The sequence below is a fragment of the Thalassophryne amazonica genome, chromosome 8, assembly GCF_902500255.1.
Source record: "Thalassophryne amazonica chromosome 8, fThaAma1.1, whole genome shotgun sequence".
In the NCBI taxonomy this organism is placed as follows: domain Eukaryota; kingdom Metazoa; phylum Chordata; class Actinopteri; order Batrachoidiformes; family Batrachoididae; genus Thalassophryne; species Thalassophryne amazonica.
The window spans coordinates 116,485,429-116,510,634 of record NC_047110.1 but is presented as its reverse complement, the minus strand read 5'-3'; the positions used below and the strand labels follow the sequence as shown (position 1 = coordinate 116,510,634).

The 25,206-nt window shown below is 45.5% G+C and overlaps 1 protein-coding gene across 3 annotated transcripts in view; it reads right to left on the bottom strand.

Annotated features, from left to right (window-relative positions):
• LOC117516385 (GRAM domain-containing protein 4-like) overlaps positions 1-25,186 on the bottom strand; it is a 99,569-nt gene extending 74,383 nt beyond the window's left edge. Inside the window, exons 1-6 of one of the 3 annotated variants that reach the window (XM_034177362.1) lie at positions 25,021-25,186; positions 24,771-24,830; positions 22,682-22,883; positions 14,351-14,456; positions 11,389-11,509; positions 7,557-7,624 (exon numbers count right to left, since the gene is read on the bottom strand). In XM_034177362.1, the coding sequence (XP_034033253.1) occupies positions 7,557-7,624; positions 11,389-11,509; positions 14,351-14,456; positions 22,682-22,843 (457 nt within the window). In that variant the 5' untranslated portion in view covers positions 22,844-22,883; positions 24,771-24,830; positions 25,021-25,186. Of the gene's footprint in view, positions 1-7,556; positions 7,625-11,388; positions 11,510-14,350; positions 14,457-22,681; positions 24,831-25,020 lie in introns of all 3 variants that reach the window. The other 2 variants (XM_034177360.1, XM_034177361.1) reach the window with 2 other exon arrangements.
• Between the last annotated feature and the right edge of the window lie 20 nt (positions 25,187-25,206).

Sequence of the window (25,206 nt, the reverse complement as noted above, 5' to 3'; positions counted from 1 at the left end):
CAGCTGTCTGCACGCGCACAGCTGTCTGCACGCGCACAGCTTTCTGCACGCGCACAGCTGTCTGCCCGCGCACAGCTGTCTGCCCGCGCACAGCTGTCTGCCCGCGCACAGCTGTCTATATGTGCACAGCTGTCTGCACGCGCACAGCTGTCGATATGTGCACAGCTGTCTGCACGCGCACAGCTGTCAATATGTGCACAGCTGTCTATATGTGCACAGCTGTCTGCACGCGCACAGCTGTCAATATGTGCACAGCTGTCTATATATGCACAGCTGTCTATATGTGCACAGCTGTCTGCACGCGCACAGCTGTCTATATGCGCACAGCTGTCTGCACGCGCACAGCTGTCTATATGCGCACAGCTGTCTGCACGCGCACAGCTGTCTATATGTGCACAGCTGTCTATATGTGCACAGCTGTCTATATGTGCACAGCTGTCTGCACGCGCACAGCTGTCTGCACGCGTACAGCTGTCTGCACGCGCACAGCTGTCAATATGTGCACAGCTGTCTGCACGCGCACAGCTGTCTATATGTGCACAGCTGTCTGCACGCGCACAGCTGTCTACACGCGCACAGCTGTCTATATGTGCACAGCTGTCTGCACGCGCACAGCTGTCAATATGTGCACAGCTGTCTATATATGCACAGCTGTCTATATGCGCAAGGCTGTCTGCACGCGCACAGCTGTCTGCACGCGCACAGCTGTCTGCACGCGCACACCTGTCTATATGTGCACAGCTGTCTGCACGCGCACAGCTGTCTGCACGCGCACAGCTGTCTATATGTGCACAGCTGTCTATATGTGCACAGTTGTCTATACGCGCACAGCTGTCTGCCCGCGCACAGCTGTCTGTATGTGCACAGCTGTCTGCACGCGCACAGCTGTCGATATGTGCACAGCTGTCTGCACGCGCACAGCTGTCAATATGTGCACAGCTGTCTGCACGCGCACAGCTGTCAATATGTGCACAGCTGTCTGCACGCGCACAGCTGTCTGCACGCGCACAGCTGTCTGCACGCGCACAGCTGTCTGCACGCGCACAGCTTTCTATACGCGCACAGCTTTCTATACGCGCACAGCTGTCTGCCCGCGCACAGCTGTCTATATGTGCACAGCTGTCTGCATGCGCACAGCTGTCGATATGTGCACAGCTGTCTGCACGCGCACAGCTGTCAATATGTGCACAGCTGTCTGCACGCGCACAGCTGTCAATATGTGCACAGCTGTCTATATGTGCACAGTTGTCTGCACGTGCACAGCTGTCTATATATGCACAGCTGTCTATATGTGCACAGCTGTCTGCACGCGCACAGCTGTCTGCAGGCGCACAGCTGTCTATATGTACACAGCTGTCTGCACGCGCACAGCTGTCTGCACGCGCACAGCTGTCTGCACGCGCACAGCTGTCTGCACGCGCACAGCTGTCTGCACGAGCACAGCTGTCTGCACGCGCACAGCTGTCAATATGTGCACAGCTGTCTGCACGCGCACAGCTGTCTGCACGCGCACAGCTGTCTATATGTGCACAGCTGTCTGCACGCGCACAGCTTTCTATACGCGCACAGCTGTCTGCCCGCGCACAGCTGTCTGCCCGCGCACAGCTGTCTGCCCGCGCACAGCTGTCTGCCCGCGCACAGCTGTCTGCCCGCGCACAGCTGTCTATATCAATCAATCAATCAACTTGTTTCTTATATAGTGCCAAATCACAACAAACAGTTGCCCCAAGGCGCTCCACATTGCAAGGCAAGGCCATACAACAATCATGAAAAACCCCAACGGTCAAAACGACCCCCTATGAGCAAGCACTTGGCCACAGTGGGAAGGAAAAACTCCCTTTTAACAGGAAGAAACCTCCAGCAGAACCAGGCTCAGGGAGGGGCAGTCTTCTGCTGAGACTGGTTGGGGCTGAGGGAAAGAACCAGGAAAAAGAGATTGATCACTAATGATTAAATGCAGAGTGATGCATACGGAGCAAAAAGAGAAAGAAACAGTGCATCATGGGAACCCCCCCACAGTCTACGTCTAAAGCAACATAACCAAGGGATGGTCCAGGGTCACCCGATCCAGCCCTAACTATAAGCCTTAGCAAAAAGGAAAGTTTTAAGCCTAATCTTAAAAGTAGAGAGGGTATCTGTCTCCCTGATCTGAATTGGGAGCTGGTTCCACAGGAGAGGAGCCTGAAAGCTGAAGGCTCTGCCTCCCATTCTACTCTTACAAACCCTAGGAACTACAAGTAAGCCCGCAGTCTGAGAGCGAAGCGCTCTAATGGGGTAATATGGTACTACGAGGTCCCTAAGATAAGATGGGACCTGATTATTCAAAACCTTATAAGTAAGAAGAAGAATTTTAAATTCTATTCTAGCATTAACAGGAAGCCAATGAAGGGAGGCCAACACGGGTGAGATATGCTCTCTCCTGCTAGTCCCCGTCAGTACTCTAGCTGCAGCATTCTGAACCAACTGAAGGCTTTTTAGGGAACTTTTAGGACAACCTGATAATAATGAATTACAATAGTCCAGCCTAGAGGAAATAAATGCATGAATTAGTTTTTCAGCATCACTCTGAGACAAGACCTTTCTGATTTTAGAGATATTGCGTAAATGCAAAAAGGCAGTCCTACATATTTGTTTAATATGCGCTTTGAATGACATATCCTGATCAAAAATAACTCCAAGATTTCTCACAGTATTACCAGAGATCAGGGAAATGCCATCCAGAGTAACGATCTGGTTAGACACCATGCTTCTAAGATTTGTGGGGCCAAGTACAATAACTTCAGTTTTATCTGAGTTTAAAAGCAGGAAATTAGAGGTCATCCATGTCTTTATGTCTGTAAGACAATCCTGCAGTTTAGCTAATTGGTGTGTATCCTCTGGCTTCATGGATAGATAAAGCTGGGTATCATCTGCGTAACAATGAAAATTTAAGCAATACCGTCTAATAATACTGCCTAAGGGAAGCATGTATAAAGTGAATAAAATTGGTCCTAGCACAGAACCTTGTGGAACTCCATAATTAACTTTAGTCTGTGAAGAAGATTCCCCATTTACATGAACAAACTGTAATCTATTAGACAAATATGATTCAAACCACCGCAGCGCAATGCCTTTAATACCTATGACATGCTCTAATCTCTGTAATAAAATTTTATGGTCAACAGTATCAAAAGCAGCACTGAGGTCCAACAGAACAAGCACAGAGATAAGTCCACTGTCCGAAGCCATAAGAAGATCATTTGTAACCTTCACTAATGCTGTTTCTGTACTATGATGAATTCTAAAACCTGACTGAAACTCTTCAAATAGACCATTCCTCTGCAGGTGATCAGTTAGCTGTTTTACAACTACCCTCTCAAGAATCTTTGAGAGAAAAGGAAGGTTGGAGATTGGCCTATAATTAGCTAAGATAGCTGGGTCAAGTGATGGCTTTTTAAGTAATGGTTTAATTACTGCCACCTTAAAGGCCTGTGGTACATAACCAACTAACAAAGATAGATTGATCATATTTAAGATTGAAGCATTAAATAATGGTAGGACTTCCTTGAGCAGCCTGGTAGGAATGGGGTCTAATAAGCATGTTGATGGTTTGGATGAAGTAACTAATGAAAATAACTCAGAACAATCGGAGAGAAAGAGTCTAACCAAATACCGGCATCACTGAAAGCAGCCAAAGATAACGATACATCTTTGGGATGGTTATGAGTAATTTTTTCTCTAATAGTCAAAATTTTGTTAGCAAAGAAAGTCATGAAGTCATTACTAGTTAAAGTTAATGGAATACTCAGCTCAATAGAGCTCTGACTCTTTGTCAGCCTGGCTACAGTGCTGAAAAGAAACCTGGGGTTGTTCTTATTTTCTTCAATTAGTGATGAGTAGAAAGATGTCCTAGCTTCACGAAGGGCTTTCTTATAGAGCAACAAACTCTTTTTCCAGGCTAAGTGAAGATCTTCTAAATTAGTGAGACGCCATTTCCTCTCCAACTTACGGGTTATCTGCTTTAAGCTACGAGTTTGTGAGTTATACCACGGAGTCAGACACTTCTGATTTAAAGCTCTCTTTTTCAGAGGAGCTACAGCATCCAAAGTTGTCTTCAATAAGGATGTAAAACTATTGACAAGATACTCTAACTCCCTTACAGAGTTTAGGTAGCTACTCTGCTCTGTGTTGGTATATGACATTAGAGAACATAAAGAAGGAATCATATCCTTAAACCTAGTTACAGCGCTTTCTGAAAGACTTCTAGTGTAATGAAACTTATTCCCCACTGCAGGGTAGTCCATCAGGGTAAATGTAAATGTTATTAAGAAATGATCAGACAAAAGGGAGTTTTCAGGGAATACTGTTAAGTCTTCTATTTCCATACCATAAGTCAGAACAAGATCTAAAATATGATTAAAGTGGTGGGTGGACTCATTTACTTTTTGAGCAAAGCCGATAGAGTCTAATAATAGATTAAATGCAGTGTTGAGGCTGTCATTCTCAGCATCTGTGTGGATGTTAAAATCACCCACTATAATTATCTTATCTGAGCTAAGCACTAAGTCAGACAAAAGGTCTGAAAATTCACAGAGAAACTCACAGTAACGACCAGGTGGACGATAGATAATAACAAATAAAACTGGTTTTTGGGACTTCCAATTTGGATGGACAAGACTAAGAGACAAGCTTTCAAATGAATTAAAGCTCTGTCTAGGTTTTTGATTAATTAATAAGCTGGAATGGAAGATTGCTGCTAATCCTCCGCCCCGGCCCGTGCTACGAGCATTCTGACAGTTAGTGTGACTCGGGGGTGTTGACTCATTTAAACTAACATATTCATCCTGCTGTAACCAAGTTTCTGTTAGGCAGAATAAATCAATACGTTGATCAATTATTATATCATTTACCAACAGGGACTTAGAAGAAAGAGACCTAATGTTTAATAGACCACATTTAACTGTTTTAGTCTGTGGTGCAATTGAAGGTGCTATATTATTTTTTCTTTTTGAATTTTTATGCTTAAATAGATTTTTGCTAGTTATTGGTGGTCTGGGAGCAGGCACCATCTCTACGGGGATGGGGTAATAAGGGGATGGCAGGGGGAGAGAAGCTGCAGAGAGGTGTATAAGACCACAGCTCTGCCTCCTGGTCCCAACGCTAGACAGTCACAGTTTGGAGGATCCCAAAAAATTGGCCAGATTTCTAGAAATGAGAGCTGCTCCCTCTAAAGTGGGATGGATGCCGTCTCTCCTAACAAGACCAGGTTTTCCCCAGAAGCTTTGCCAATTATCAATGAAGCCCACCTCATTTTTTGGACACCACTCAGACAGCCAGCAATTCAAGGAGAACATGCGGCTAAACATGTCACTCCCGGTCTGATTGGGGAGGGGCCCAGAGAAAACAACAGAGTCCGACATTGTTTTTGCAAAGTTACACACCGATTCAATGTTAATTTTAGTGACCTCCGATTGGCGTAACCGAGTGTCATTACTGCCGACGTGAATTACAATCTTACCAAATTTACGCTTAGCCTTAGCCAGCAATTTCAAATGTCCTTCGATGTCGCCTGCTCTGGCCCCCGGAAGACAATTGACAATGGCACAGCTGTCAATATGTGCACAGCTGTCTATATGTGCACAGCTGTCTGCACGCGCACAGCTGTCAATATGTGCACAGCTGTCTATATATGCACAGCTGTCTGCACGCGCACAGCTGTCTGCAGGCGCACAGCTGTCTATATGTGCACAGCTGTCTATATGTGCACAGCTGTCTGCACGCGCACAGCTGTCTGCACGCGCACAGCTGTCTGCACGCGCACAGCTGTCTGCACGCGCACAGCTGTCTGCACGCGCACAGCTGTCTGCACGCGCACAGCTGTCTGCACGCGCACAGCTGTCTGCACGCGCACAGCTGTCTGCACGCGCACAGCTGTCTGCACGCGCACAGCTGTCTCTATGTGCACAGCTGTCTGCACGCGCACAGCTGTCTGCACGCGCACAGCTGTCTATATGTGCACAGCTGTCTGCACGCGCACAGCTGTCTGCACGCGCACAGCTGTCTGCACGCGCACAGCTGTCTGCACGTGCACAGCTGTCTATATGTGCACAGCTGTCTGCACGCGCACAGCTGTCAATATGTGCACAGCTGTCTATATATGCACAGCTGTCTATATGTGCACAGCTGTCTATATGTGCACAGCTGTCTGCACGCGCACAGCTGTCTGCACGCGCACAGCTGTCTGCACGCGCACAGCTGTCTGCACGCGCACAGCTGTCTGCACGCGCACAGCTGTCTGCACGCGCACAGCTTTCTATACGCGCACAGCTGTCTGCCCGCGCACAGCTGTCTGCCCGCGCACAGCTGTCTGCCCGCGCACAGCTGTCTGCCCGCGCACAGCTGTCTGCCCGCGCACAGCTGTCTGCCCGCGCACAGCTGTCTGCCCGCGCACAGCTGTCTATATGTGCACAGCTGTCTATACGTGCACAGCTGTCTATACGTGCACAGCTGTCTGCACGCGCACAGCTGTCTGCACGCGCACAGCTGTCTGCACGCGCACAGCTGTCTATATGTGCACAGCTGTCTATACGTGCACAGCTGTCTATACGTGCACAGCTGTCTGCACGTGCACAGCTGTCTGCACGCGCACAGCTGTCTATATGTGCACAGCTGTCTATACGTGCACAGCTGTCTATACGTGCACAGCTGTCTGCACGTGCACAGCTGTCTGCACGTGCACAGCTGTCTGCACGTGCACAGCTGTCTATATGTGCACAGCTGTCTATATGTGCACAGCTGTCTGCACGCGCACAGCTGTCTATATGTGCACAGCTGTCTGCACGCGCACAGCTGTCTATATGTGCACAGCTGTCTGCACGCGCACAGCTGTCTGCACGCGCACAGCTGTCTATATGTGCACAGCTGTCTATATGTGCACAGCTGTCTATATGTACACAGCTGTCTATATGTGCACAGCTGTCTGCACGCGCACAGCTGTCTGCACGCGCACAGCTGTCTGCACGCACACAGCTGTCTATATGTACACAGCTGTCTATATGTACACAGCTGTCTGCACGCGCACAGCTGTCTGCACGCGCACAGCTGTCTGCACGCGCACAGCTGTCTATATGTGCACAGCTGTCTGCACGTGTTCCACTGGCCGAACACAGGATAATGATTTGCCTGTTTGCTAAAACACTGTGGATGTAACAAGAATTTAGTGTCTAAAATGGGAGATTTTTCTTTTTCTTTTAATTACCAGCACATGAACACGCTTGGTCATGTGGCAGAGTTTGTAGGAAAAGCGCATTCCAGCAATTGGCTGATTGAATTTAAATTTGCACTTACAGCCATAAACACAAATTCCTCATTTACATGCTGCCATTTACATCCTTATACCGCCCTCTATCACCTGTGTGGTTCTTCGTAGATTGCCCACAAAACTGTCTTCACCCTAACAGGCAAAACTTTGGACTGCCCACATTATCTGAGATCTTTAATCCTGGATCAATCAATCACAGAAATAATGCAAGGACAGATCAATAATTAAAATAATCAGCTGTATCAGTGTTCAGAACCTTTACTGCAGACTGCAGGTGGAGGAGGAGGCATGTCTTCAGCTGGCCAAGGAGGCGTGTCTTCAAGTCTGTACAACAAACAAACAAACACACACAGTAAACAAACATGATGCTGAAAACAATGCGTGTGAGACGGAACACAAATGTTCCTTCAGACTGTTTTTAGTGACGCGAGTTCTTTAAATTACACCAGCTGTTAAATTTGAGTGGAATCGATGAATGAGTGAATTCTACTCATGACTTTTGTTTAACGTTCTGGTTCCACTTACTGCCCGTCTCTAATCTGACACTTAAACATTTTGGTGAAAATTTGCTCAAACTGCTAAAATATTTGCCAGAATCATCTTCTGGAGTTGTGCAGAGTCCCCCAGGCCGTGCTGCTCTCTGCCGTGTCCGGGTTTCCATTGCCGGACATCAGGGTTACATTTGAAACAGTCAACTGTGGTGTTGTACAGAATTCAGTTTTTGTTTTTTTTATTTCTGGTCTTGTTCTTATTTGGTGTTTTCTTTCAGTTATATGTCATCATGTGAAAATCCAAATCCTCATCCGCGTCATGGCTCCGGTGAAATACGGCAGCATACAGATGATGCCACGTCTCTGACTCTCCACACTGTCCTGATGCACCTGGAGGGGACGGACACGTATGTGAGGACGCCCGTTGTAGACTTTAACACTGTTGTCCCCTCCCAGCTCATCCACCAGCTGGAACGGAACCGGATCTCCAGCTTCCTGACACCCACACTCGGTGCGCTCAGGTCCACATACCTCATCTTCCATAACCCCAAACAAGGAGTCAGTTTGCCGTTTGATCCAAAGATTAAACAAAGAAATGAAGGTTGAAGACTCCTTCATTCTATGAACTGCATTTATATAGCACTTTTCCATCCCCATCAGATGCTCAAAGCGCTTTACAATAATGCCTCACATTCACCCTGATGTCAGGGTGCTGCCATACAAGGTGCTCACTACACACCAAGAGAAACTAGCGGATTAAGGGCCTTGCCCAAGGGCCTTTAGTGATTTTCCAATCAGGCAGAGATTTGAACCAAGGATCCTCCGGTCTCAAGCCCAACACTTAACCACTAGACCATCACCTCCCCTTATTATAATTCATTTCCCAATCACATCGGTGTCATTTAATACTGAGCGTTTGCCAGTACAGAGACTTGATCACAAACACTTTCAATATTAAAGAGCAGGATGCAAACATATAAAGTCAAAGACATTAAAGTCAGTTTATTGTGTTTGTTACCTCAACAGCTCTGACAGACTTTAAAGGAAAAAGAACACCTTCAATCCAAACTTCTTCTTATTGTTTGTATTCATTTTAAAAATTAAGTCTACAGATTTTTGTTTGCATCTCATCAATTCCATGAGTGTAGAGATAAAACTACAAAACCCAACTGTGACTCAATCATGTTTTAGTTCCTTAAAAACAATAACTGACTGTGATTCTTATTGTTGGACATTAAAATATCTCCAAAGGTGGACTTGTACTGTCTCTGTGAACAAGAGGAAAACAGACAAGAACAAGTTGTTAATTTTTTTTTAATTCAGTGCGTCTAGAAAGTATTCACAGCGCTTCCTTTTATCCACATTGTTACGTTACAGCCTTATTCCAAAATGGAGGAAATTTATTTTCACCCCATGATGACATGAAAAAGGTTTTTTGAGATTTTTGCTAATTTATTAAAAAAAAAAAAGTTAAGAAATCACATGTAGGTGATGGTCTAGTGGTTAAGTGTTGGGCTTGAGACCAGAGGATCCTCAGTTCAAATCCCAGCCTGACCTGAAAATCAAGGGCCCTTGGGCAAGGTCCTGAATCCCCTAGTTGCTCCCGGTGTGTAGTGAGCACCTTGTATGGCAGCACCCTGACATCAGGGTGAATGTGAGGCATTATTGTAAAGCACTTTGAGCATCTGATGCAGATGGAAAAGTGCTATATAAATGCAGTTCATTTACATACATAAGTATTCACAGGCTTTGCCATGAAGCTCAAAATTGCCTCCTGTTTCCACTGTTCATCCTTGAGATGTTTCTACAGTTTAACTGGAGTCCACGTGAGGTCAATTCAGTTGATTGGTCATGACTTGGAAGGACACACACCTGATTGGTCATGACTTGGAAGGACACACACCTGTCTACATATCTGAATCCGACTGAACATCTCTGGAGAGATCTGAAAATGGCTGCATCCAAGCTGATCCAAGCTTGAGAGGTGCTGCAAAGAGAAATGGACCAAACTGCCCAAAGATGCAAGACTAAAAGGTCCATACCACACCAACTTTATTTATAAAGCACCTTAAAACAGCCAGCGCTGACAAACATAAGACAAATTGAAACACAAGAAGATAAAATTAAAAAGAACCACTAAAATGCAATTTAAAACATAATCAAACTCAGCCTCGTTTGTGTCAAAAGCCAAGGAATGAAGATACGTTTTTAAACTAACTTTAAAAATGACCAATGAGGGTGCCGCCCTAACACCCAGAGGCAAGTTGTTCCACAGTTTGGGAGCCACAGCAGAGGAAGCCCCGTCTCTTTGACCTAGGCACTAACCCTAACCTGAAAAAGCCCAGAGAGGTCCAATGGAGCAAGACCATGGAGGGACTTAGAAACAAACGTAAGAATTTTAAAATGAACCAGCAACCAGTGAAGTGTGGCCAGGACAGCAGTCGTGTGCTCCCTCCTCCAAGTTCCTGTCAAAAGCCATGACGCAGCATTCTGGACCAACTGCAGACGGGAGAGAAACGGCCGATTTACTCCCACATAGAGCAGTAATCCAGACAAGATGACACAAAAGCGTGAACAACCATCTCAAAATGTTGCCTGGAAACAAAAGGCTTCAGTGTTGCCAAATGCAGCAAGAGATAAAAAACAGATTTCACCACTGCTGCAGTTTGACTGTCCAATTTAAGATCACCATCCATCTTTAAACCAAGAATAACAGGTTTAAAATGTGCTTCCAGGGGTCCCAAATCAATGGAGGGGGGCTCACAAAGACTACTAGGTCCAAAAACCACCACCTCTGTTTTCATTATAAGCCAGGCTTTAATATCTTCTAAACACGCCAGGAGCCATTTGAATGAGTGACCATCCCTCTGAGCCACTGGCAAATAAATCTGGCAATCATCTGCATAGCAGTTGAATAAGATCCCGTGTCTTCTAAAAAGGATCAACAAAGTATTGAGCAAAGGCTTAAATACTTACGTACGTGATTTCTTTTTTTATTTTAAATAAATTTACAAAAAAATTAAAAAAGTTTTTTTCATGTTGTCAATATGGGGTGTTGTGAGTAGAATTTTGAGGGGAAAATGATTTTTTTCCATTTTGGAATAAGGCTGTAACATAACAAAATGTGGATAAAGCAAAGCGCTGGGTATACTTTCTGAATGCTCTGTAAATAAACGGCTACTCAAGTGACTGGTCAAAAAAGGTCATATCACACATAAGGTCCATCAGAAACACAGCTGGTGTGTATTTGAAGCAGTGTGAAATACAGTGAGACCGACTGTTGATCATCTGTGTGAATAAAATGGACTTGTTTTGTATTTGAAGCAAAGCAGAGAAAAAAGTGCTTTTAAAATGTGCATCGTGGCGCCGTTTGGTCCCCGACATCACCAACACAAAGCCAAGCAGAGGGAAGGCACACGTATTTGGTGTCTCACGCTTAATTTACTGATCAACCGTCAATGCCTTGATCAGATCAATTCTGGTTGTATACAACAAGACTGAGACATCCACAGTTATCACCGTCACCATGATTATTATTATCATTACACAGTCTGTAAGTTGTCGTGTCGACCACAGAACAAAAACCCTGCAGGTCACCTGGATGTGAGGAGTTGGTTCATCTTGAGTTCGAGTTCCAGCCGTCGGCTGCGTTCCTTCTCCAGCTCCTGTTTCAGGAGGTCCACGTTCATCTCCTCTTGCAGCTTCCTCAGCTCCTCCTCTGAAGCAGAGTGAAGCATCGCAACACCGTCGTCAGATCAGCTGACGCAGTTTAAAAGGAGAACAACAACAAACTGATTCACGCATTTCAGCTGTGAAGACACAAAGAGTCTGTGGATGACAGAGGATCGTTCCAGGGCAGAGGACTTCAAAGCAGGTCCTGGAGATGACTAAGTAACTCTCCCACAACACTTCTACACCCGACTCAAGACTGAGCTGACAACAGCCAACAAACCCGACGACCTGGAGGCTTTGGCTCAAATGGCGGTAAGATGTTTCCTGGAAATGACACGTCTGTCAACACGTCTCAGCCGACAAACACAAAGACACATCAAGCTGCTGAAATGTTGCATATTTTTTGGGACACCTGATACATTTTATATATTTCTAAAAAATGACCACATGGAAAGACCGACTTTAAATCACACACTCAACACGTTTTAAAAGCTGCTGCCTTACATGTTTAAAAACAAATAAGAAATTCTCAGTGATTTTTGAAAGAGGATGCATTTTTTTAAAAACTTGCATTTTAATAGTAGATTTTCTTTAAATATAACTTCAGCTTTCAAGGTCATTACAGTACCATCCTGGTTCTCAAGACCAGGTATCTAAGTGGCTCTTCTCTTCTTTTTTCAATATACTTTAGTAAACACTCGTGGAGTTGTACCTTAGAATTGGAATGTAAATAGAAGATATACCTTACTGAATGTTCACTGAACTGAAAATTTAATTTAAAAACAGAACTAAAAACATAAACATAAGAAAAAAATCCATAAATGGTTTAAAGTGCCTTCTTTCAAGACCCCGCCTCCAAAACACACAACCACCCAAAAAAGAACTCATTCAGTAAAACAATATGAACACAGCCACTCTGCAAAACATGTGGAAAGACTAAGAACTAATGTCACTGAAGTCTTTAACAGCCGTTTTTTTTCCCCGACTGCTCTCTGCTCCTCTGAACTTTAACATGGAGCTCCACGGGGCACAGCGCCATGCTGGAGCTGATCACAGCGTAAAACACGAGAGCATCTTATACACTCAACAAAAATATAAATGCAACACTTTTGGTTTTGCTCCCATTTTGTATGAGATGAACTCAAAGATCTAAAACTTTTTCCACATACACAATATCACCATTTCCCTCAAATATTGTTCACAAACCAGTCTAAATCTGTGATAGTGAGCACTTCTCCTTTGCTGAGATAATCCATCCCACCTCACAGGTGTGCCATATCAAGATGCTGATTAGACACCATGATTAGTGCACAGGTGTGCCTTAGACTGCCCACAATAAAAGGCCACTCTGAAAGGTGCAGTTTTATCACACAGCACAATGCCACAGATGTCGCAAGATTTGAGGGAGCGTGTAATTGGCATGCTGACAGCAGGAATGTCAACCAGAGCTGTTGCTCGTGTATTGAATGTTCATTTCTCTACCATAAGCCGTCTCCAAAGGCGTTTCAGAGAATTTGGCAGTACATCCAACCAGCCTCACAACCGCAGACCACGTGTAACCACACCAGCCCAGGACCTCCACATCCAGCATGTTCACCTCCAAGATTGTCTGAGACCAGCCACTCGGACAGCTGCTGAAACAATCGGTTTGCATAACCAAAGAATTTCTGCACAAACTGTCAGAAACCGTCTCAGGGAAGCTCATCTGCATGCTCGTCGTCCTCATCGGGGTCTCGACCTGACTCCAGTTTGTCATCGTAACTGACTTGAGTGGGCAAATGCTCACATTCGCTGGCGTTTGGCACGTTGGAGAGGTGTTCTCTTCACGGATGAATCCTGGTTCACACTGTCCAGGGCAGATGGCAGACAGCGTGTGTGGCGTCGTGTGGGTGAGCGGTTTTCTGATGTCAATGTTGTGGATCGAGTGGCCCATGGTGGCGGTGGGGTTATGGTATGGGCAGGCGTCTGTTATGGACGAAGAACACAGGTGCATTTTATTGATGGCATTTTGAATGCACAGAGATACCGTGACGAGATCCTGAGGCCCATTGTTGTGCCATACATCCAAGAACATCACCTCATGTTGCAGCAGGATAATGCACGGCCCCATGTTGCAAGGATCTGTACACAATTCTTGGAAGCTGAAAATGTCCCAGTTCTTGCATGGCCGGCATACTCACCGGACATGTCACCCATTGAGCATGTTTGGGATGCTCTGGACCGCCGTATACGACAGCGTGTACCAGTTCCTGCCAATATCCACAGCCATTGAAGAGGAGTGGACCAACATTCCACAGGCCACAATTGACAACCTGATCAACTCTATGTGAAGGAGATGTGTTGCACTGCATGAGGCAAATGGTGGTCACACCAGATACTGACTGGTATCCCCCCAATAAAACAAAACTGCACCTTTCAGAGTGGCCTTTTATTGTGGGCAGTCTAAGGCACACCTGTGCACTAATCATGGTGTCTAATCAGCATCTTGGTATGGCACACCTGTGAGGTGGGATGGATTATCTCAGCAAAGGAGAAGTGCTCACTATCACAGATTTAGACTGGTTTGTGAACAATATTTGAGGGAAATGGTGATATTGTGTATGTGGAAAAAGTTTTAGATCTTTGAGTTCATCTCATACAAAATGGGAGCAAAACCAAAAGTGTTGCATTTATATTTTTGTTGAGTGTAGCAGCGGGCAACAAAAACCAAACGAGCTCCGGATCCAGACAAAGAACGTCACGAAAACCAACATCATCATCTGTGAAGAACTGGAATAAAACCGGATAAAATCCAGAATGACGGATCATTCAGCAGCGGACCACCTTATCTACACAAAACAAACAAACACACACAACCTCGCACAGCGGTTAAAGTCACATGACTTACGTAGGTACAACTTTTCCCACAAGGCAATTTCCAGATGACCTTTGACCTCATTCAGATCAGAGTTTGGATCATCTTGCAAGATGTCAGCAAAGGCTTCAGAATCCACCTGGTGCATCAAAACACACACACACACACACACACACACACACACACACACACACACACACACACACACACACACACACACACCTCATTACTAAAGCAAGTCAGATCTGATGATCGATTACTCGGGTGCCACAGATCACAAGAGCCAGAGATCAAATCATTTTGTGGGATCAGAAAAAAAAGCCACAATAACCACTGAGCAAAGCTTGGCACTGTGCACAATTTCTCCAGTCACAGCCACAGAAGCCTACTTTTTTGCACATTACTTCATACTTTACATAAATCCTGCGTGATGTTGGAAGATAGGGTGGCGAGAGCCGTGTCCATAAGTTAGAGCAGCTTCTTAGCTCAGTGGAGTTAGATGTTACGGGCACTCCAGAGGACGTTAGTGCTGGGCCGGCTAGCGAGCCCATTAGCATCAGGCTGGAAACGCTGGCTGTGGAGGACGGCTTTCGGACTGTGGCTAGGCGGAGGAAGCTCTGTAGGGCTTGGTGCCCGGTTGTGGCACCCCGATCACACTCGCCAGTGTGAATTGTGAATCGGTTCTCCCCCTTGGATTTGCCAGATGTGAATTCTCTGAGCCCACAAGTGACTTCCACTCCTGTCTCCAGGCCGAAACACCGGACTTTAGTGATAGGGGATTCTATCACCCGCAAAGTCAGGTTACAGACGCCGGCTGACGTTAAATGTATTCCTGGGGCCAGAGCTCCCGACATTGCATCTCATCTTAGGGTGCTGACGCTGCAGAAGGGATTCCCTGCGGTGTCCCACAGGGGTCAGTATTGGGACCAAAATTTTTCATCTTGTACATCAATGATTTGTGTAGTGTATCTAAATTATTGAAGCTACTGTTGTTTGCAGATGACACAACTATATTTTTATCAAATGCTAATTTACAAAATTTATTGATGAATGTTGCATCAGAAATGAAAAAAATACAAACTTGGTTTAAGAGGAACAAATTATCTCTAAATTTAAGCAAAACAACTATGATGATATTTGGTAATAAGAAGATAAATGTTGAAATAAAGGTCGTGTTAGATGCCTGCAATATAGAGCGGGTTAAAGAAACAAAGTTCTTAGGAGTATTGGTCGATGAGAGGCTTTCTTGGAAAGCACACATCAAATATGTGCAATCGAAACTTGCAAGAAGCATCGGACTGTTAGCTAAAGCAAGATGTGTGCTTGACAAAAAAATCATTACATCTATTGTATTGTTCATTGGTTTTACCCTGTTTAAGTTAATGTGCTGAAGTGTGGGAGAACAACTATAAAATGGCTTTACAGCCCTTGGTATGTCTTCAAAAAAGAGCCATTAGGATTATGCATAATGTCAGCTTCAGGAGCCACACAAATCATCTGTGTCTTGAATCTAAAATACTGAAATTTTTGGATCTGGTAGAATACTTAACTGTAATTATAATTCATAAAGCAAAAAATAATATCTTGACTGATAATGTTCAAAAACAGTTTTTGGAGAGAGAAGAGGGATACAATCTGAGAGGTGCACTAAAATTCAAACATGCCAGAGCTCTCACTACCAGAAAGAGTTTTTGTGTCTCAGTCTGTGGTGTGAAGCTCTGGAACTCAATTAGTGAAGAGCTGAGAGGGTGTCCACACATGAGAAGGTTTAAAAAGAAGTTTAAAGAGGTGATTCTGTCACGATACAGTGAAGCAATTTAGAACTAATACATCTTCGAGAGTTGAGCAATAGAAGAAACCCTGTTGCACTTGTCTTATTAAATGATGCAAATGAATGTTGGAGTTTCTTTGTGTAAATTATAGAAACGTTGACTGGCATTGTGAAAGCACAAGAAATGTTCACAAATAAATGAGTATAAATTGTAGCTTGGAACTTTTGAAATATATAAATTGCAGAAGTGGGACCAACACTGTATCCAACGAACCGAATGATGATATAGTTGCATTGTAAGTTCAGAGTAAAGGGATGGGACTAATAAGTTTATACTTCTTCCCATTCCTTTTTGAATATGTACTTTCTTTATGTAGTAATGATTCTGTTTTGTCTTGTCTTGTGTACTATACACATATTCAAATAAACTATGTAACTACAACCCCTGGCAAAAATGATGGAATCACCGACCTCAGAGGTTGTTCATTCAGTTGTTTAATTTTGTAGAAAAAAGCAGATCACAGACATGACACAAAACTAAAGTCATTTCAAATGGCAACTTTCTGGCTTTAAGAAACACTATAAGAAATCAAGAAAAAAAATTGTGGCAGTCAGTAACGGTTAATTTTTTTAGACCAAGCAGAGGGAAAAAAATATGGACTCACTCAATTCTGAGGAAAAAATTATGGAATCACCCTGTAAATTTTCATCCCCAAAACTAACACCTGCATCAAATCAGACCTGCTCGTTAGTCTGCATCTAAAAAGGAGTGATCACACCTTGGAAAGATGTTGCACCAAGTGGACTGACATGAATCATGGCTCCAACACGAGAGATGTCAACTGAAACAAAGGAGAGGATTATCAAACTCTTAAAAGAGAGTAAATCATCACGCAATGTTGCAAAAGACGTTGGTTGTTCACAGTCAACTGTGTCTAAACTCTGGACCAAATACAAACAACATGGGAAGGTTGTTAAAGGCAAACATACTGGTAGACCAAGGAAGACATCAAAGCGTCAAGACAGAAAACTTAAAGCAATATGTCTCAAAAATCGAAAATGCACAACAAAACAAATGAGGAACGAATGGAAGGAAACTGGAGTCAACGTCTGTGACCGAACTGTAAGAAACTGCCTAAAGGAAATGGGATTTACATATAGAAAAGCTAAACGAAAGCCATCATTAACACCTAAACAGAAAAAAACAAGGTTACAATGGGCTAAGGAAAAGCAATCGTGGACTGTGGATGACTGGATGAAAGTCATATTCAGTGATGAATCTCGAATCTGCATTGGGCAAGGTGATGATGCTGGAACTTTTGTTTGGTGCCGTTCCAATGAGATTTATAAAGATGACTGCCTGAAGAGAACATGTACATTTCTACAGTCATTGATGATATGGGTGTTGTGTGGGCTGCCCGAAGAGGACGTACTGCTGGCCAACACCAGAGGGCGCTCTGCCTGTAGATGGGCTTCAGGCACCAGAGGGCGCAGTTCTCCACCAGGAGCTACAGGGACCCTGACAGCTGTCACTCATCATCTCATCTAGTCATCCATAAAAGCCGGGAGAAGACACCACACCCTTGCCGAGAAATCTTCTGAGGTACTCAGGTAAAACTCTCACCCGTCTTGTGTCTTATTCCCACCCAATCTGACGGCAGTGCCAGCTGAGTACCATGATCTTGCTGACGTCTTCAGCAAAGATCTGGCGCTCACGTTGCCCCACACCGTCCGTACGATTGTGCCATTGATTTGATACCGGGCGCTGAGTACCCGTCCAGCAGGCTGTACAACCTCTCACGTCCGGAACGCGAATCAATAGAGACCTACATCCGGGACTCGTTAGCTGCCGGGTTGATCCGGAACTCCACCTCCCCGATGGGTGCTGGTTTCTTTTTCGTGGGCAAAAAGGATGGCGGACTCCGTCCATGCATTGATTACAGAGGGTTGAACGAGATCACGGTTCACAACCGATACCCGTTACCCCTACTGGATTCGGTGTTCACACCCCTGCATGGAGCCAAAATTTTCACTAAGTTGGATCTTAGAAATGCGTATCACCTGGTTTGGATCCGGAAGGGAGACGAGTGGAAGACGGCGTTTAACACCCCGTTAGGTGATTTTGAGTACCTGGTCATGCCGTTCAGTCTCACCAATGCGCCCGCGACATTCCAAGCCTTGGTTAATGACATCTTGCGGGACTTCCTGCATCGGTTCGTCTTCGTGTATCTGGACGATATTCTCATCTTCTCCCCGGATCCTGAGACCCATGTCAAGCATGTATGTCAGGTCCTGCAGCGGTTGTTGGAGAACCAGCTGTTTGTGAAGGGCGAGAAGTGTGAATTCCATCGCACTTCTTTGTCCTTCCTGGGGTTTATAATCTCCTCCAACTCCGTCGCCCCTGATCCGGCCAAGGTTGCGGCGGTGAGAGATTGGTCCCAACCAACAAGCCGTAGGAAGCTGCAACAGTTCCTCGGTTTTGCAAACTTCTATCGGAGGTTCATTAAGGGCTACAGTCAGGTTGTTGGCCCCCTGACAGCCCTGACCTCCACTAAAGTCCCCTTCACCTGGTCGGATCAGTGCGAAGCCACGTTCAAGGAGTTGAAACATCGGTTCTCGACTGCACCACTTCTGGTGCAGCCTAACCCTGATCGCCAGTTTATTGTCGAAGTGGATGCCTCTGACTCAGGGATAGGGGCCGTGCTGTCCCAGAGTGGGGAGTCCGATAAGGTACTCCATCCTTGTGCCTACTATTCCCGCAGGTTGACCCCGGCTGAAAGGAACTATGACGTCGGCAATCGGGAACTACTGGCAGTGAAACAGGCTCTTGAGGAGTGGAGACACCTTCTGTCACGGTTCGAAGCTCGCCTGTCACCCAAGGGTGCGGGCGTCAATGGAAACCAACGTCCGGGAGTACGTCCAGGCCTGCACCACCTGTGCCAGGGGCAAGACTGATCATAAGAAGGCCCAAGGACTCCTGGACAGGCCTGGACTTCGTCACGGGTCTCCCTGCGTCCCAGGTATGACGACCATCCTGACGATAGTGGACCGGTTCTCCAAGGCGGCCCACTTCGTGGCCCTCCCGAAGCTCCCGACGGCCCAGGAGACTGCAGACCTCCTGGTCCACCATGTCGTGCGTCTGCATGGTATCCCCACGAACGTAGTCTCGGATTGCGGTCCCCAGTTCTCCTCGCAAGTCTGGAGGAGTTTCTGTAGGGAACTGGGGGCCACCGTGAGCCTCTCGTCCGGGTACCACCCTCAAACCAATGGACAGGCAGAGCGGACGAACCAAGACCTGGAGCAGACTCTGCAGTGTGTCACCTCCGCACACCCGACGGACTGGAGTCAACACCTGGCCTGGATCGAGTACGCCCATAACAGTCAGGTCTCATCTGCCACCGGCCTCTCCCCCTTTGAGGCGTGTTTGGGGTACCAGCCCCCGTTGTTTCCAGCCGTGGGGGGAGAGGTTGAGGTCCCCTCGGTCCAGGCCCACCTCAGGAGATGCCGTCGGGTATGGCACACTGTCCGCTCTGCCGTTCCGACAGCCCGGACGAGGGCCAAGGACCATGCAGACCGCCGGCGTTCCCCGGCCCCTGCATACCAGCCCGGGCAGGAGGTTTGGCTGTCAACTAAGGAGATCCCTCTGCAGGTGGACTCCCATAAACTGCAGGACAGATACGTCGGACCTTTTCCTATCATCAAAGTCCTCAGTCATCCAGTCTTTCGCGTGTCCCGGATTAAACCATATCACACTTCCACCCTCTGCACTCCCGGACCTGCACCGCCTCCTGCCCGGATCATCGATGGTGAGCCTGCGTGGACCGTCTGCAGGCTTCTGGACGTCCGTCGACGGGGCCGGGGGTTCCAGTATTTGGTGGACTGGGAGGGATACGGACCCGAAGAATGCTCCTGGGTGAAGAGGAGCTTCATTCTGGACCCGGCCCTCCTGACCGACTTCTACGCCTGACACTCCAACAAGCTTGGTCGGGCACCAGGAGGCGCCCGTTGAGGGGGGGTCCTGTTATGTGGGCCGCCCGAAGAGGACGTACTGCTGGCCAACACCAGAGGGCGCTCTGCCTGTAGACGGGCTTCAGGCACCAGAGGGCGCAGTTCTTCGCCAGGAGTTACAGGAACCCTGACAGCTGTCACTCATCATCTCATCTAGTCATCCATAAAAGCCGGGAGAAGACACCACACCCTTGCCGAGAAATCTTTTGAGGTACTCAGGTAAACTCTCAGCCGTCTTGTGTCTTATTCAGCTAAGCTTATTGTCGCAACGTACTTTGCTGCTAAGCTCGAAAAGCTGTAATCTATATTCTGAGTTGCAGACGTATCTCAATACACTTGCAGCTGGTCAGGAGGAGTTGGCGTTTCCGCTCCTCAGCTGTTAAGTGTGATTTTGGATCTGCACGACTGTGGATATTGTGAGAGTGGGAGGTGGTGTTTTTCTCCCTTATTCATCTGAACTCTGCTTACTGTTTGCTGGGTGTGTGCACACACCCACCCTTGACTGTTTCTGCTTCCTGCCAGCAGTACCCGATCTGACAGCTGGAGACGGTGGCCACCTGGGGACTCTGGACTTGGCGGCTCCGATGTGCTCCAGATCCGTTGGCGGTGGAAATCGTGTGGGTCCCGACTCCTATCTGGACAGGCGTCACCTATCTTCGAGCCTGCCCACACGACACCAACTGTATAAATTGACTTTAGTATTGAATCGTATCTATATCCGCTGTGCACATTTCACAACATTAAAAGTGTTACTCTTTATTTCCATTGACCGTTCATTTACACCCCCTGTTGTGGGTCCGTGTCATTACACTTTCACACAACAATGGGGCTGCATGTCAGGTAAAGGCACTGGGGAGATGGCTGTCATTACATCATCAATAAATGCACAAGTTTACGTTGATATTTTGGACACTTTTCTTATCCCATTAATTGAAAGTATGTTTGGGGATGATGAAATCATTTTTCAAGATGATAATGCATCTTGCCATAGAGCAAAAACTGTGAAAACATTCCTTGCAAAAAGACACATAGGGTCAATGTCATGGCCTGCAAATAGTCCAGATCTTAATCCAATTGAAAATCTTTGGTGGAAGTTGAAGAAAATGGTCCATGACAAGGCTCCAACCTGCAAAGCTGATCTGGCAACAGCAATCAGAGAAAGTTGGAGCCAGATTGATGAAGAGTACTGTTTGTCACTCATTAAGTCCATGCCTCGGAGACTGCAAGCTGTTATAAAAGCCAGAGGTGGTGCAACAAAATACTAGTGATGTGTTGGAGCGTTCTTTTGTTTTTCATGATTCCATCATTTTTTCCTCAGAATTGAGTGAGTCCATATTTTTTTCCCTCTGCTTGGTCTAAAAAAGTAACCGTTACTGACTGCCACAATTTTTTTTTCCTGATTTCTTATAGTGTTTCTTAAAGCCAGAAAGTTGCCATTTGAAATGACTTTAGTTTTGTGTCATGTCTGTGATCTGCTTTTTTTTCTACAAAATTAAACAACTGAATGAACATCCTCCGAGGCTGGTGATTCCATAATTTTTGCCAGGAGTTGTACTACTAAGGGAAGACAGACAAAGTAACATGACATGAGATATAGTCACATAGTTATTCACGTTGTCACCAATGATATCAGGATGAAGCACTCAGAGGTCACAAAAATGGACATAGAGAGGACTTGTGACCTTCCCAGAAAGATGTGTCGGCATCGATTAATAGTCTCTGGTCCCCTCCTCTCCCGGGGTACTGATGAGGCGTTCAGCAGGCTGACATCATTAAATAGGTGGCTGGCGCATTTTGGAGACAGCAAGGCTTTAGCTTTATTGATAACTGGCTTCATTTTGGGGCCGCTGTAACTTGCTGATGCCGGATGGTCTTCACTCTACTGGGGAAGGCGTCGCCATCTTGTCTGCAAACATAGATAGAGCAACTTCGACTCTTCAACTATGACTGAACTCGGAGCTAGACTGCCTAATATCATAGCATCACGTTTGGAAAATGTCCAATCAGTAGATGGTTTGGACATGTGCAGAGGAGGAATCCAGAGTATATAGGGAGAAGGATGCTGAGGATGGAGCCACCAGGCAAGTGGAGAAGAAGGAGGACAAAGAGGTTTATGGATGTGCTGAGGGAGGACATGCAGGTGGTTTGTGAGACAGTGGAAGATACAGAGGACAGGGTGAGAGGGAGACGACTGATCTGCTGTGGCGCCCCCTAATGGGAGCAGCTGAAAGAAGAAGAAAGAGGCTGTGTAAGTGTGCAACAGCTGCATTTCTTCTACTCAAACTGTGATTTTTATCACAGTTGCATAAAAATTAATGCAGTTATCACCTTCGAAACAAGTCTCCATGACTCCAAACTTCACTTTTGTGAACTTTGCTGTTAGTCTGCAGTTCACCGTCAGGGCGTTCCTGTCGGGGCGTTCCCGTCGGAGCGTTCCCTATGGACCAACTGTGATCTTAGACACCACCACTCATGGCTTGTGTCACCACTAATACTCAAACTGTGCTTTCGGGGGTAGATCTGAATGAGAACCCACTCTCCAGGCCACGCCTTCCTGGCAAAGCAGATGGTGGGTGTGTCTGTACCTGAGAGTCCGCCTCCATCGGCTCATCTGGATCAGAGGCCTCAGGATTCATCTGGACCTCCTGAGTGCAGTCGGTGTCGGAGGTGTTCAGAGGCACATCCAGGTCCAGGAAGTCATCTCTCCTCTGGCTACGAAAACGAATTTTATCGAGCCGCCTCAGCATGGTGGGTGTGGCCTTTAGCGCCGCCTATCTGATGGAAACGCTGCAGAGAAAAGAAGCAAAAAAGGGAAAAAAAACCCACAACAGTGATAAGGAATCACACAAATACAATAAGTCTCAGTCAGTGGTGACAGAAACAGAGTGTACAGTGTCAGCTGCAGCCTGGCAGGACGACACTCAAAAACACAGAGATTATCCGGGTTTTTAAAAAAGAATCATGTGTACCATCTGTCACACTTTGACATTACGGGGTCACACGATGGATGTTGACCTCGTTTGACCTTTATTTTGGAAGTCAAACTCAACACGGTCAAAACAAATCAATTTATTCATCCTGTTAACTCAAACAGCACTAAGTGTACGTTCAGAAAACTCTCCGATGGGAGACGAGTTTCTGAGGGAGCGGCTCAGCACCGGTCCAACCGGTCCAACCGCACGGTGCCACCAGGCTAGATCAGTGACTCAGCACACACCAAACTATCAATTCTTCTACTTTAATTTTAATTCTAAGAATTTTTAACAACAACAAAAAAACAACACATTTGATTTTGATGACAATAATTCTGAGCCAAAGATAAAGTTCAGAATCACAGGAACAGAATCTGACAACTAAATAACAATCAGAAAAATAACCAAATTAATTCATCACTAATTCAAACAGTCCACTACATCTGCCACAGACTCGCCCCAGGTCCTGGATGGCAACCAGTCACACAAACAAACCAGTCCATCCCCACCTCTCTCAATAGCAACCTGTTGCAGCCAGGCGAAATGTGGGTGTGTCCCACGGCCAGGCGAAATGTGGGCGTGTCCCACGGCCAGGCAAAGTGTGGGCGTGTCCCACAGCGAGGCGAAACGTGGGCGTGTCCACATGAATATCATATTGTATTTGATATCATACTTAATCATTGAACACTACTAAATTGTTCAGTGCTTCAGAATGTTAGTGTGAACTACAAATTATAATAATATTCTTAGTATACAATCACTTATGCTTATTGTAATAATCTAAAACATTTGATAACTGTTCTTTCAGAGTTCTACAAACGGCACAGCTGATTTCAATCAAATCCTGATTAAAAGTGACCAGCAGCTGCTGTACCAGGTGGTTGAGCACCACTGAAAACTCGTCTCAACAGATGCAACAACTCATGTGAATTCAGTCTGTTCCTGTTTGATTACTCACTTACTTACTTTGATTACATGTCTGAACTCGAGACAATCCCAAACCCTTCCTTTAACTGTTGTTCTCATATTATGACTGACGCTAAGAGTAACTTTAAACTCTTTGATTCTTTCAGCATTGAAACAGTTTTCCTATATTTTAGATATTAATGTACTACAAAAATCGTTCTTTCATGTTATTTCTTCAACAATAGTCTGATTTGTTACATTATTAATGTTGTCACCTATACTGGTTCAATAACTAATACTTGTGTAATAGTATTAACGAAAATGTATCTGTTTGTAGAAAGTGATATAATTAAATCAATAAATGTTCATCATATTTTGGTTCTGATGCATTTTGTTCTTGATTATATTGATCAAAGGTTAAATTTAGTCAAATTGAAAGGATAGAAATCTTTAGTGTAATGACACTGGCGTTATTCTGGATGAGACTCGCTGAAATTTCTAACTTTGCAAAAAACAGTGGGGCCTTGGGAGACCACTTAGACATGATGGATTTTCATGAAATTTTAACGTTTTCTTCACCATTTCTCCTAAAATGAAGGTGTGTGCGACTTGAAATTAAAAATAAATAAATAAATAAATATGGCCACCCCCTAGTGGGCGTGTCCACAGCCAGGTGAAACCACCAGCACAGTGACCATTTAGATCATTTTCACATGTGATCACGCTTTTAATTGTTTAGGATTTTTAATCTAAAAGATGACGAGCACAGAGCGGCGTTATTGTGCCAGAAAGGTACGTTTGTTCTACAAAGTCTGACGACTCTGTGGGTGACAAGATGGCGCCTGTCGTCATCAACCTGTGGAAAGGAAAGAAGAAGAAACGCTACAACTCTTGATTATTTTTCTATTTTAATGTAGAGTTGAATATATCCTCTAAACATAATAACGTCATTTTTTTCCTGGTGTATAAACAGCAGTTTGAAACACATAATTGCTAATTTAACTCATGTTTGTTTTCAAAAGAGTTAATTTTCTGTCGAATCAAACCTGCACGAAGATCCACGACGAGCCCACGAAACAGTATAACCGATTAAAAAGCCTGACCCGCAAGTCCGAACCCGACAACAAAAACATTAAAAAAAAAGTTAAAAGCAAAGAGACAAACGTGACCGCGCCGCGCGCGCTCCTTTTCCCGACGCTGGAGTCACACCTGTGGGCGGGGCCTCCGCTTAA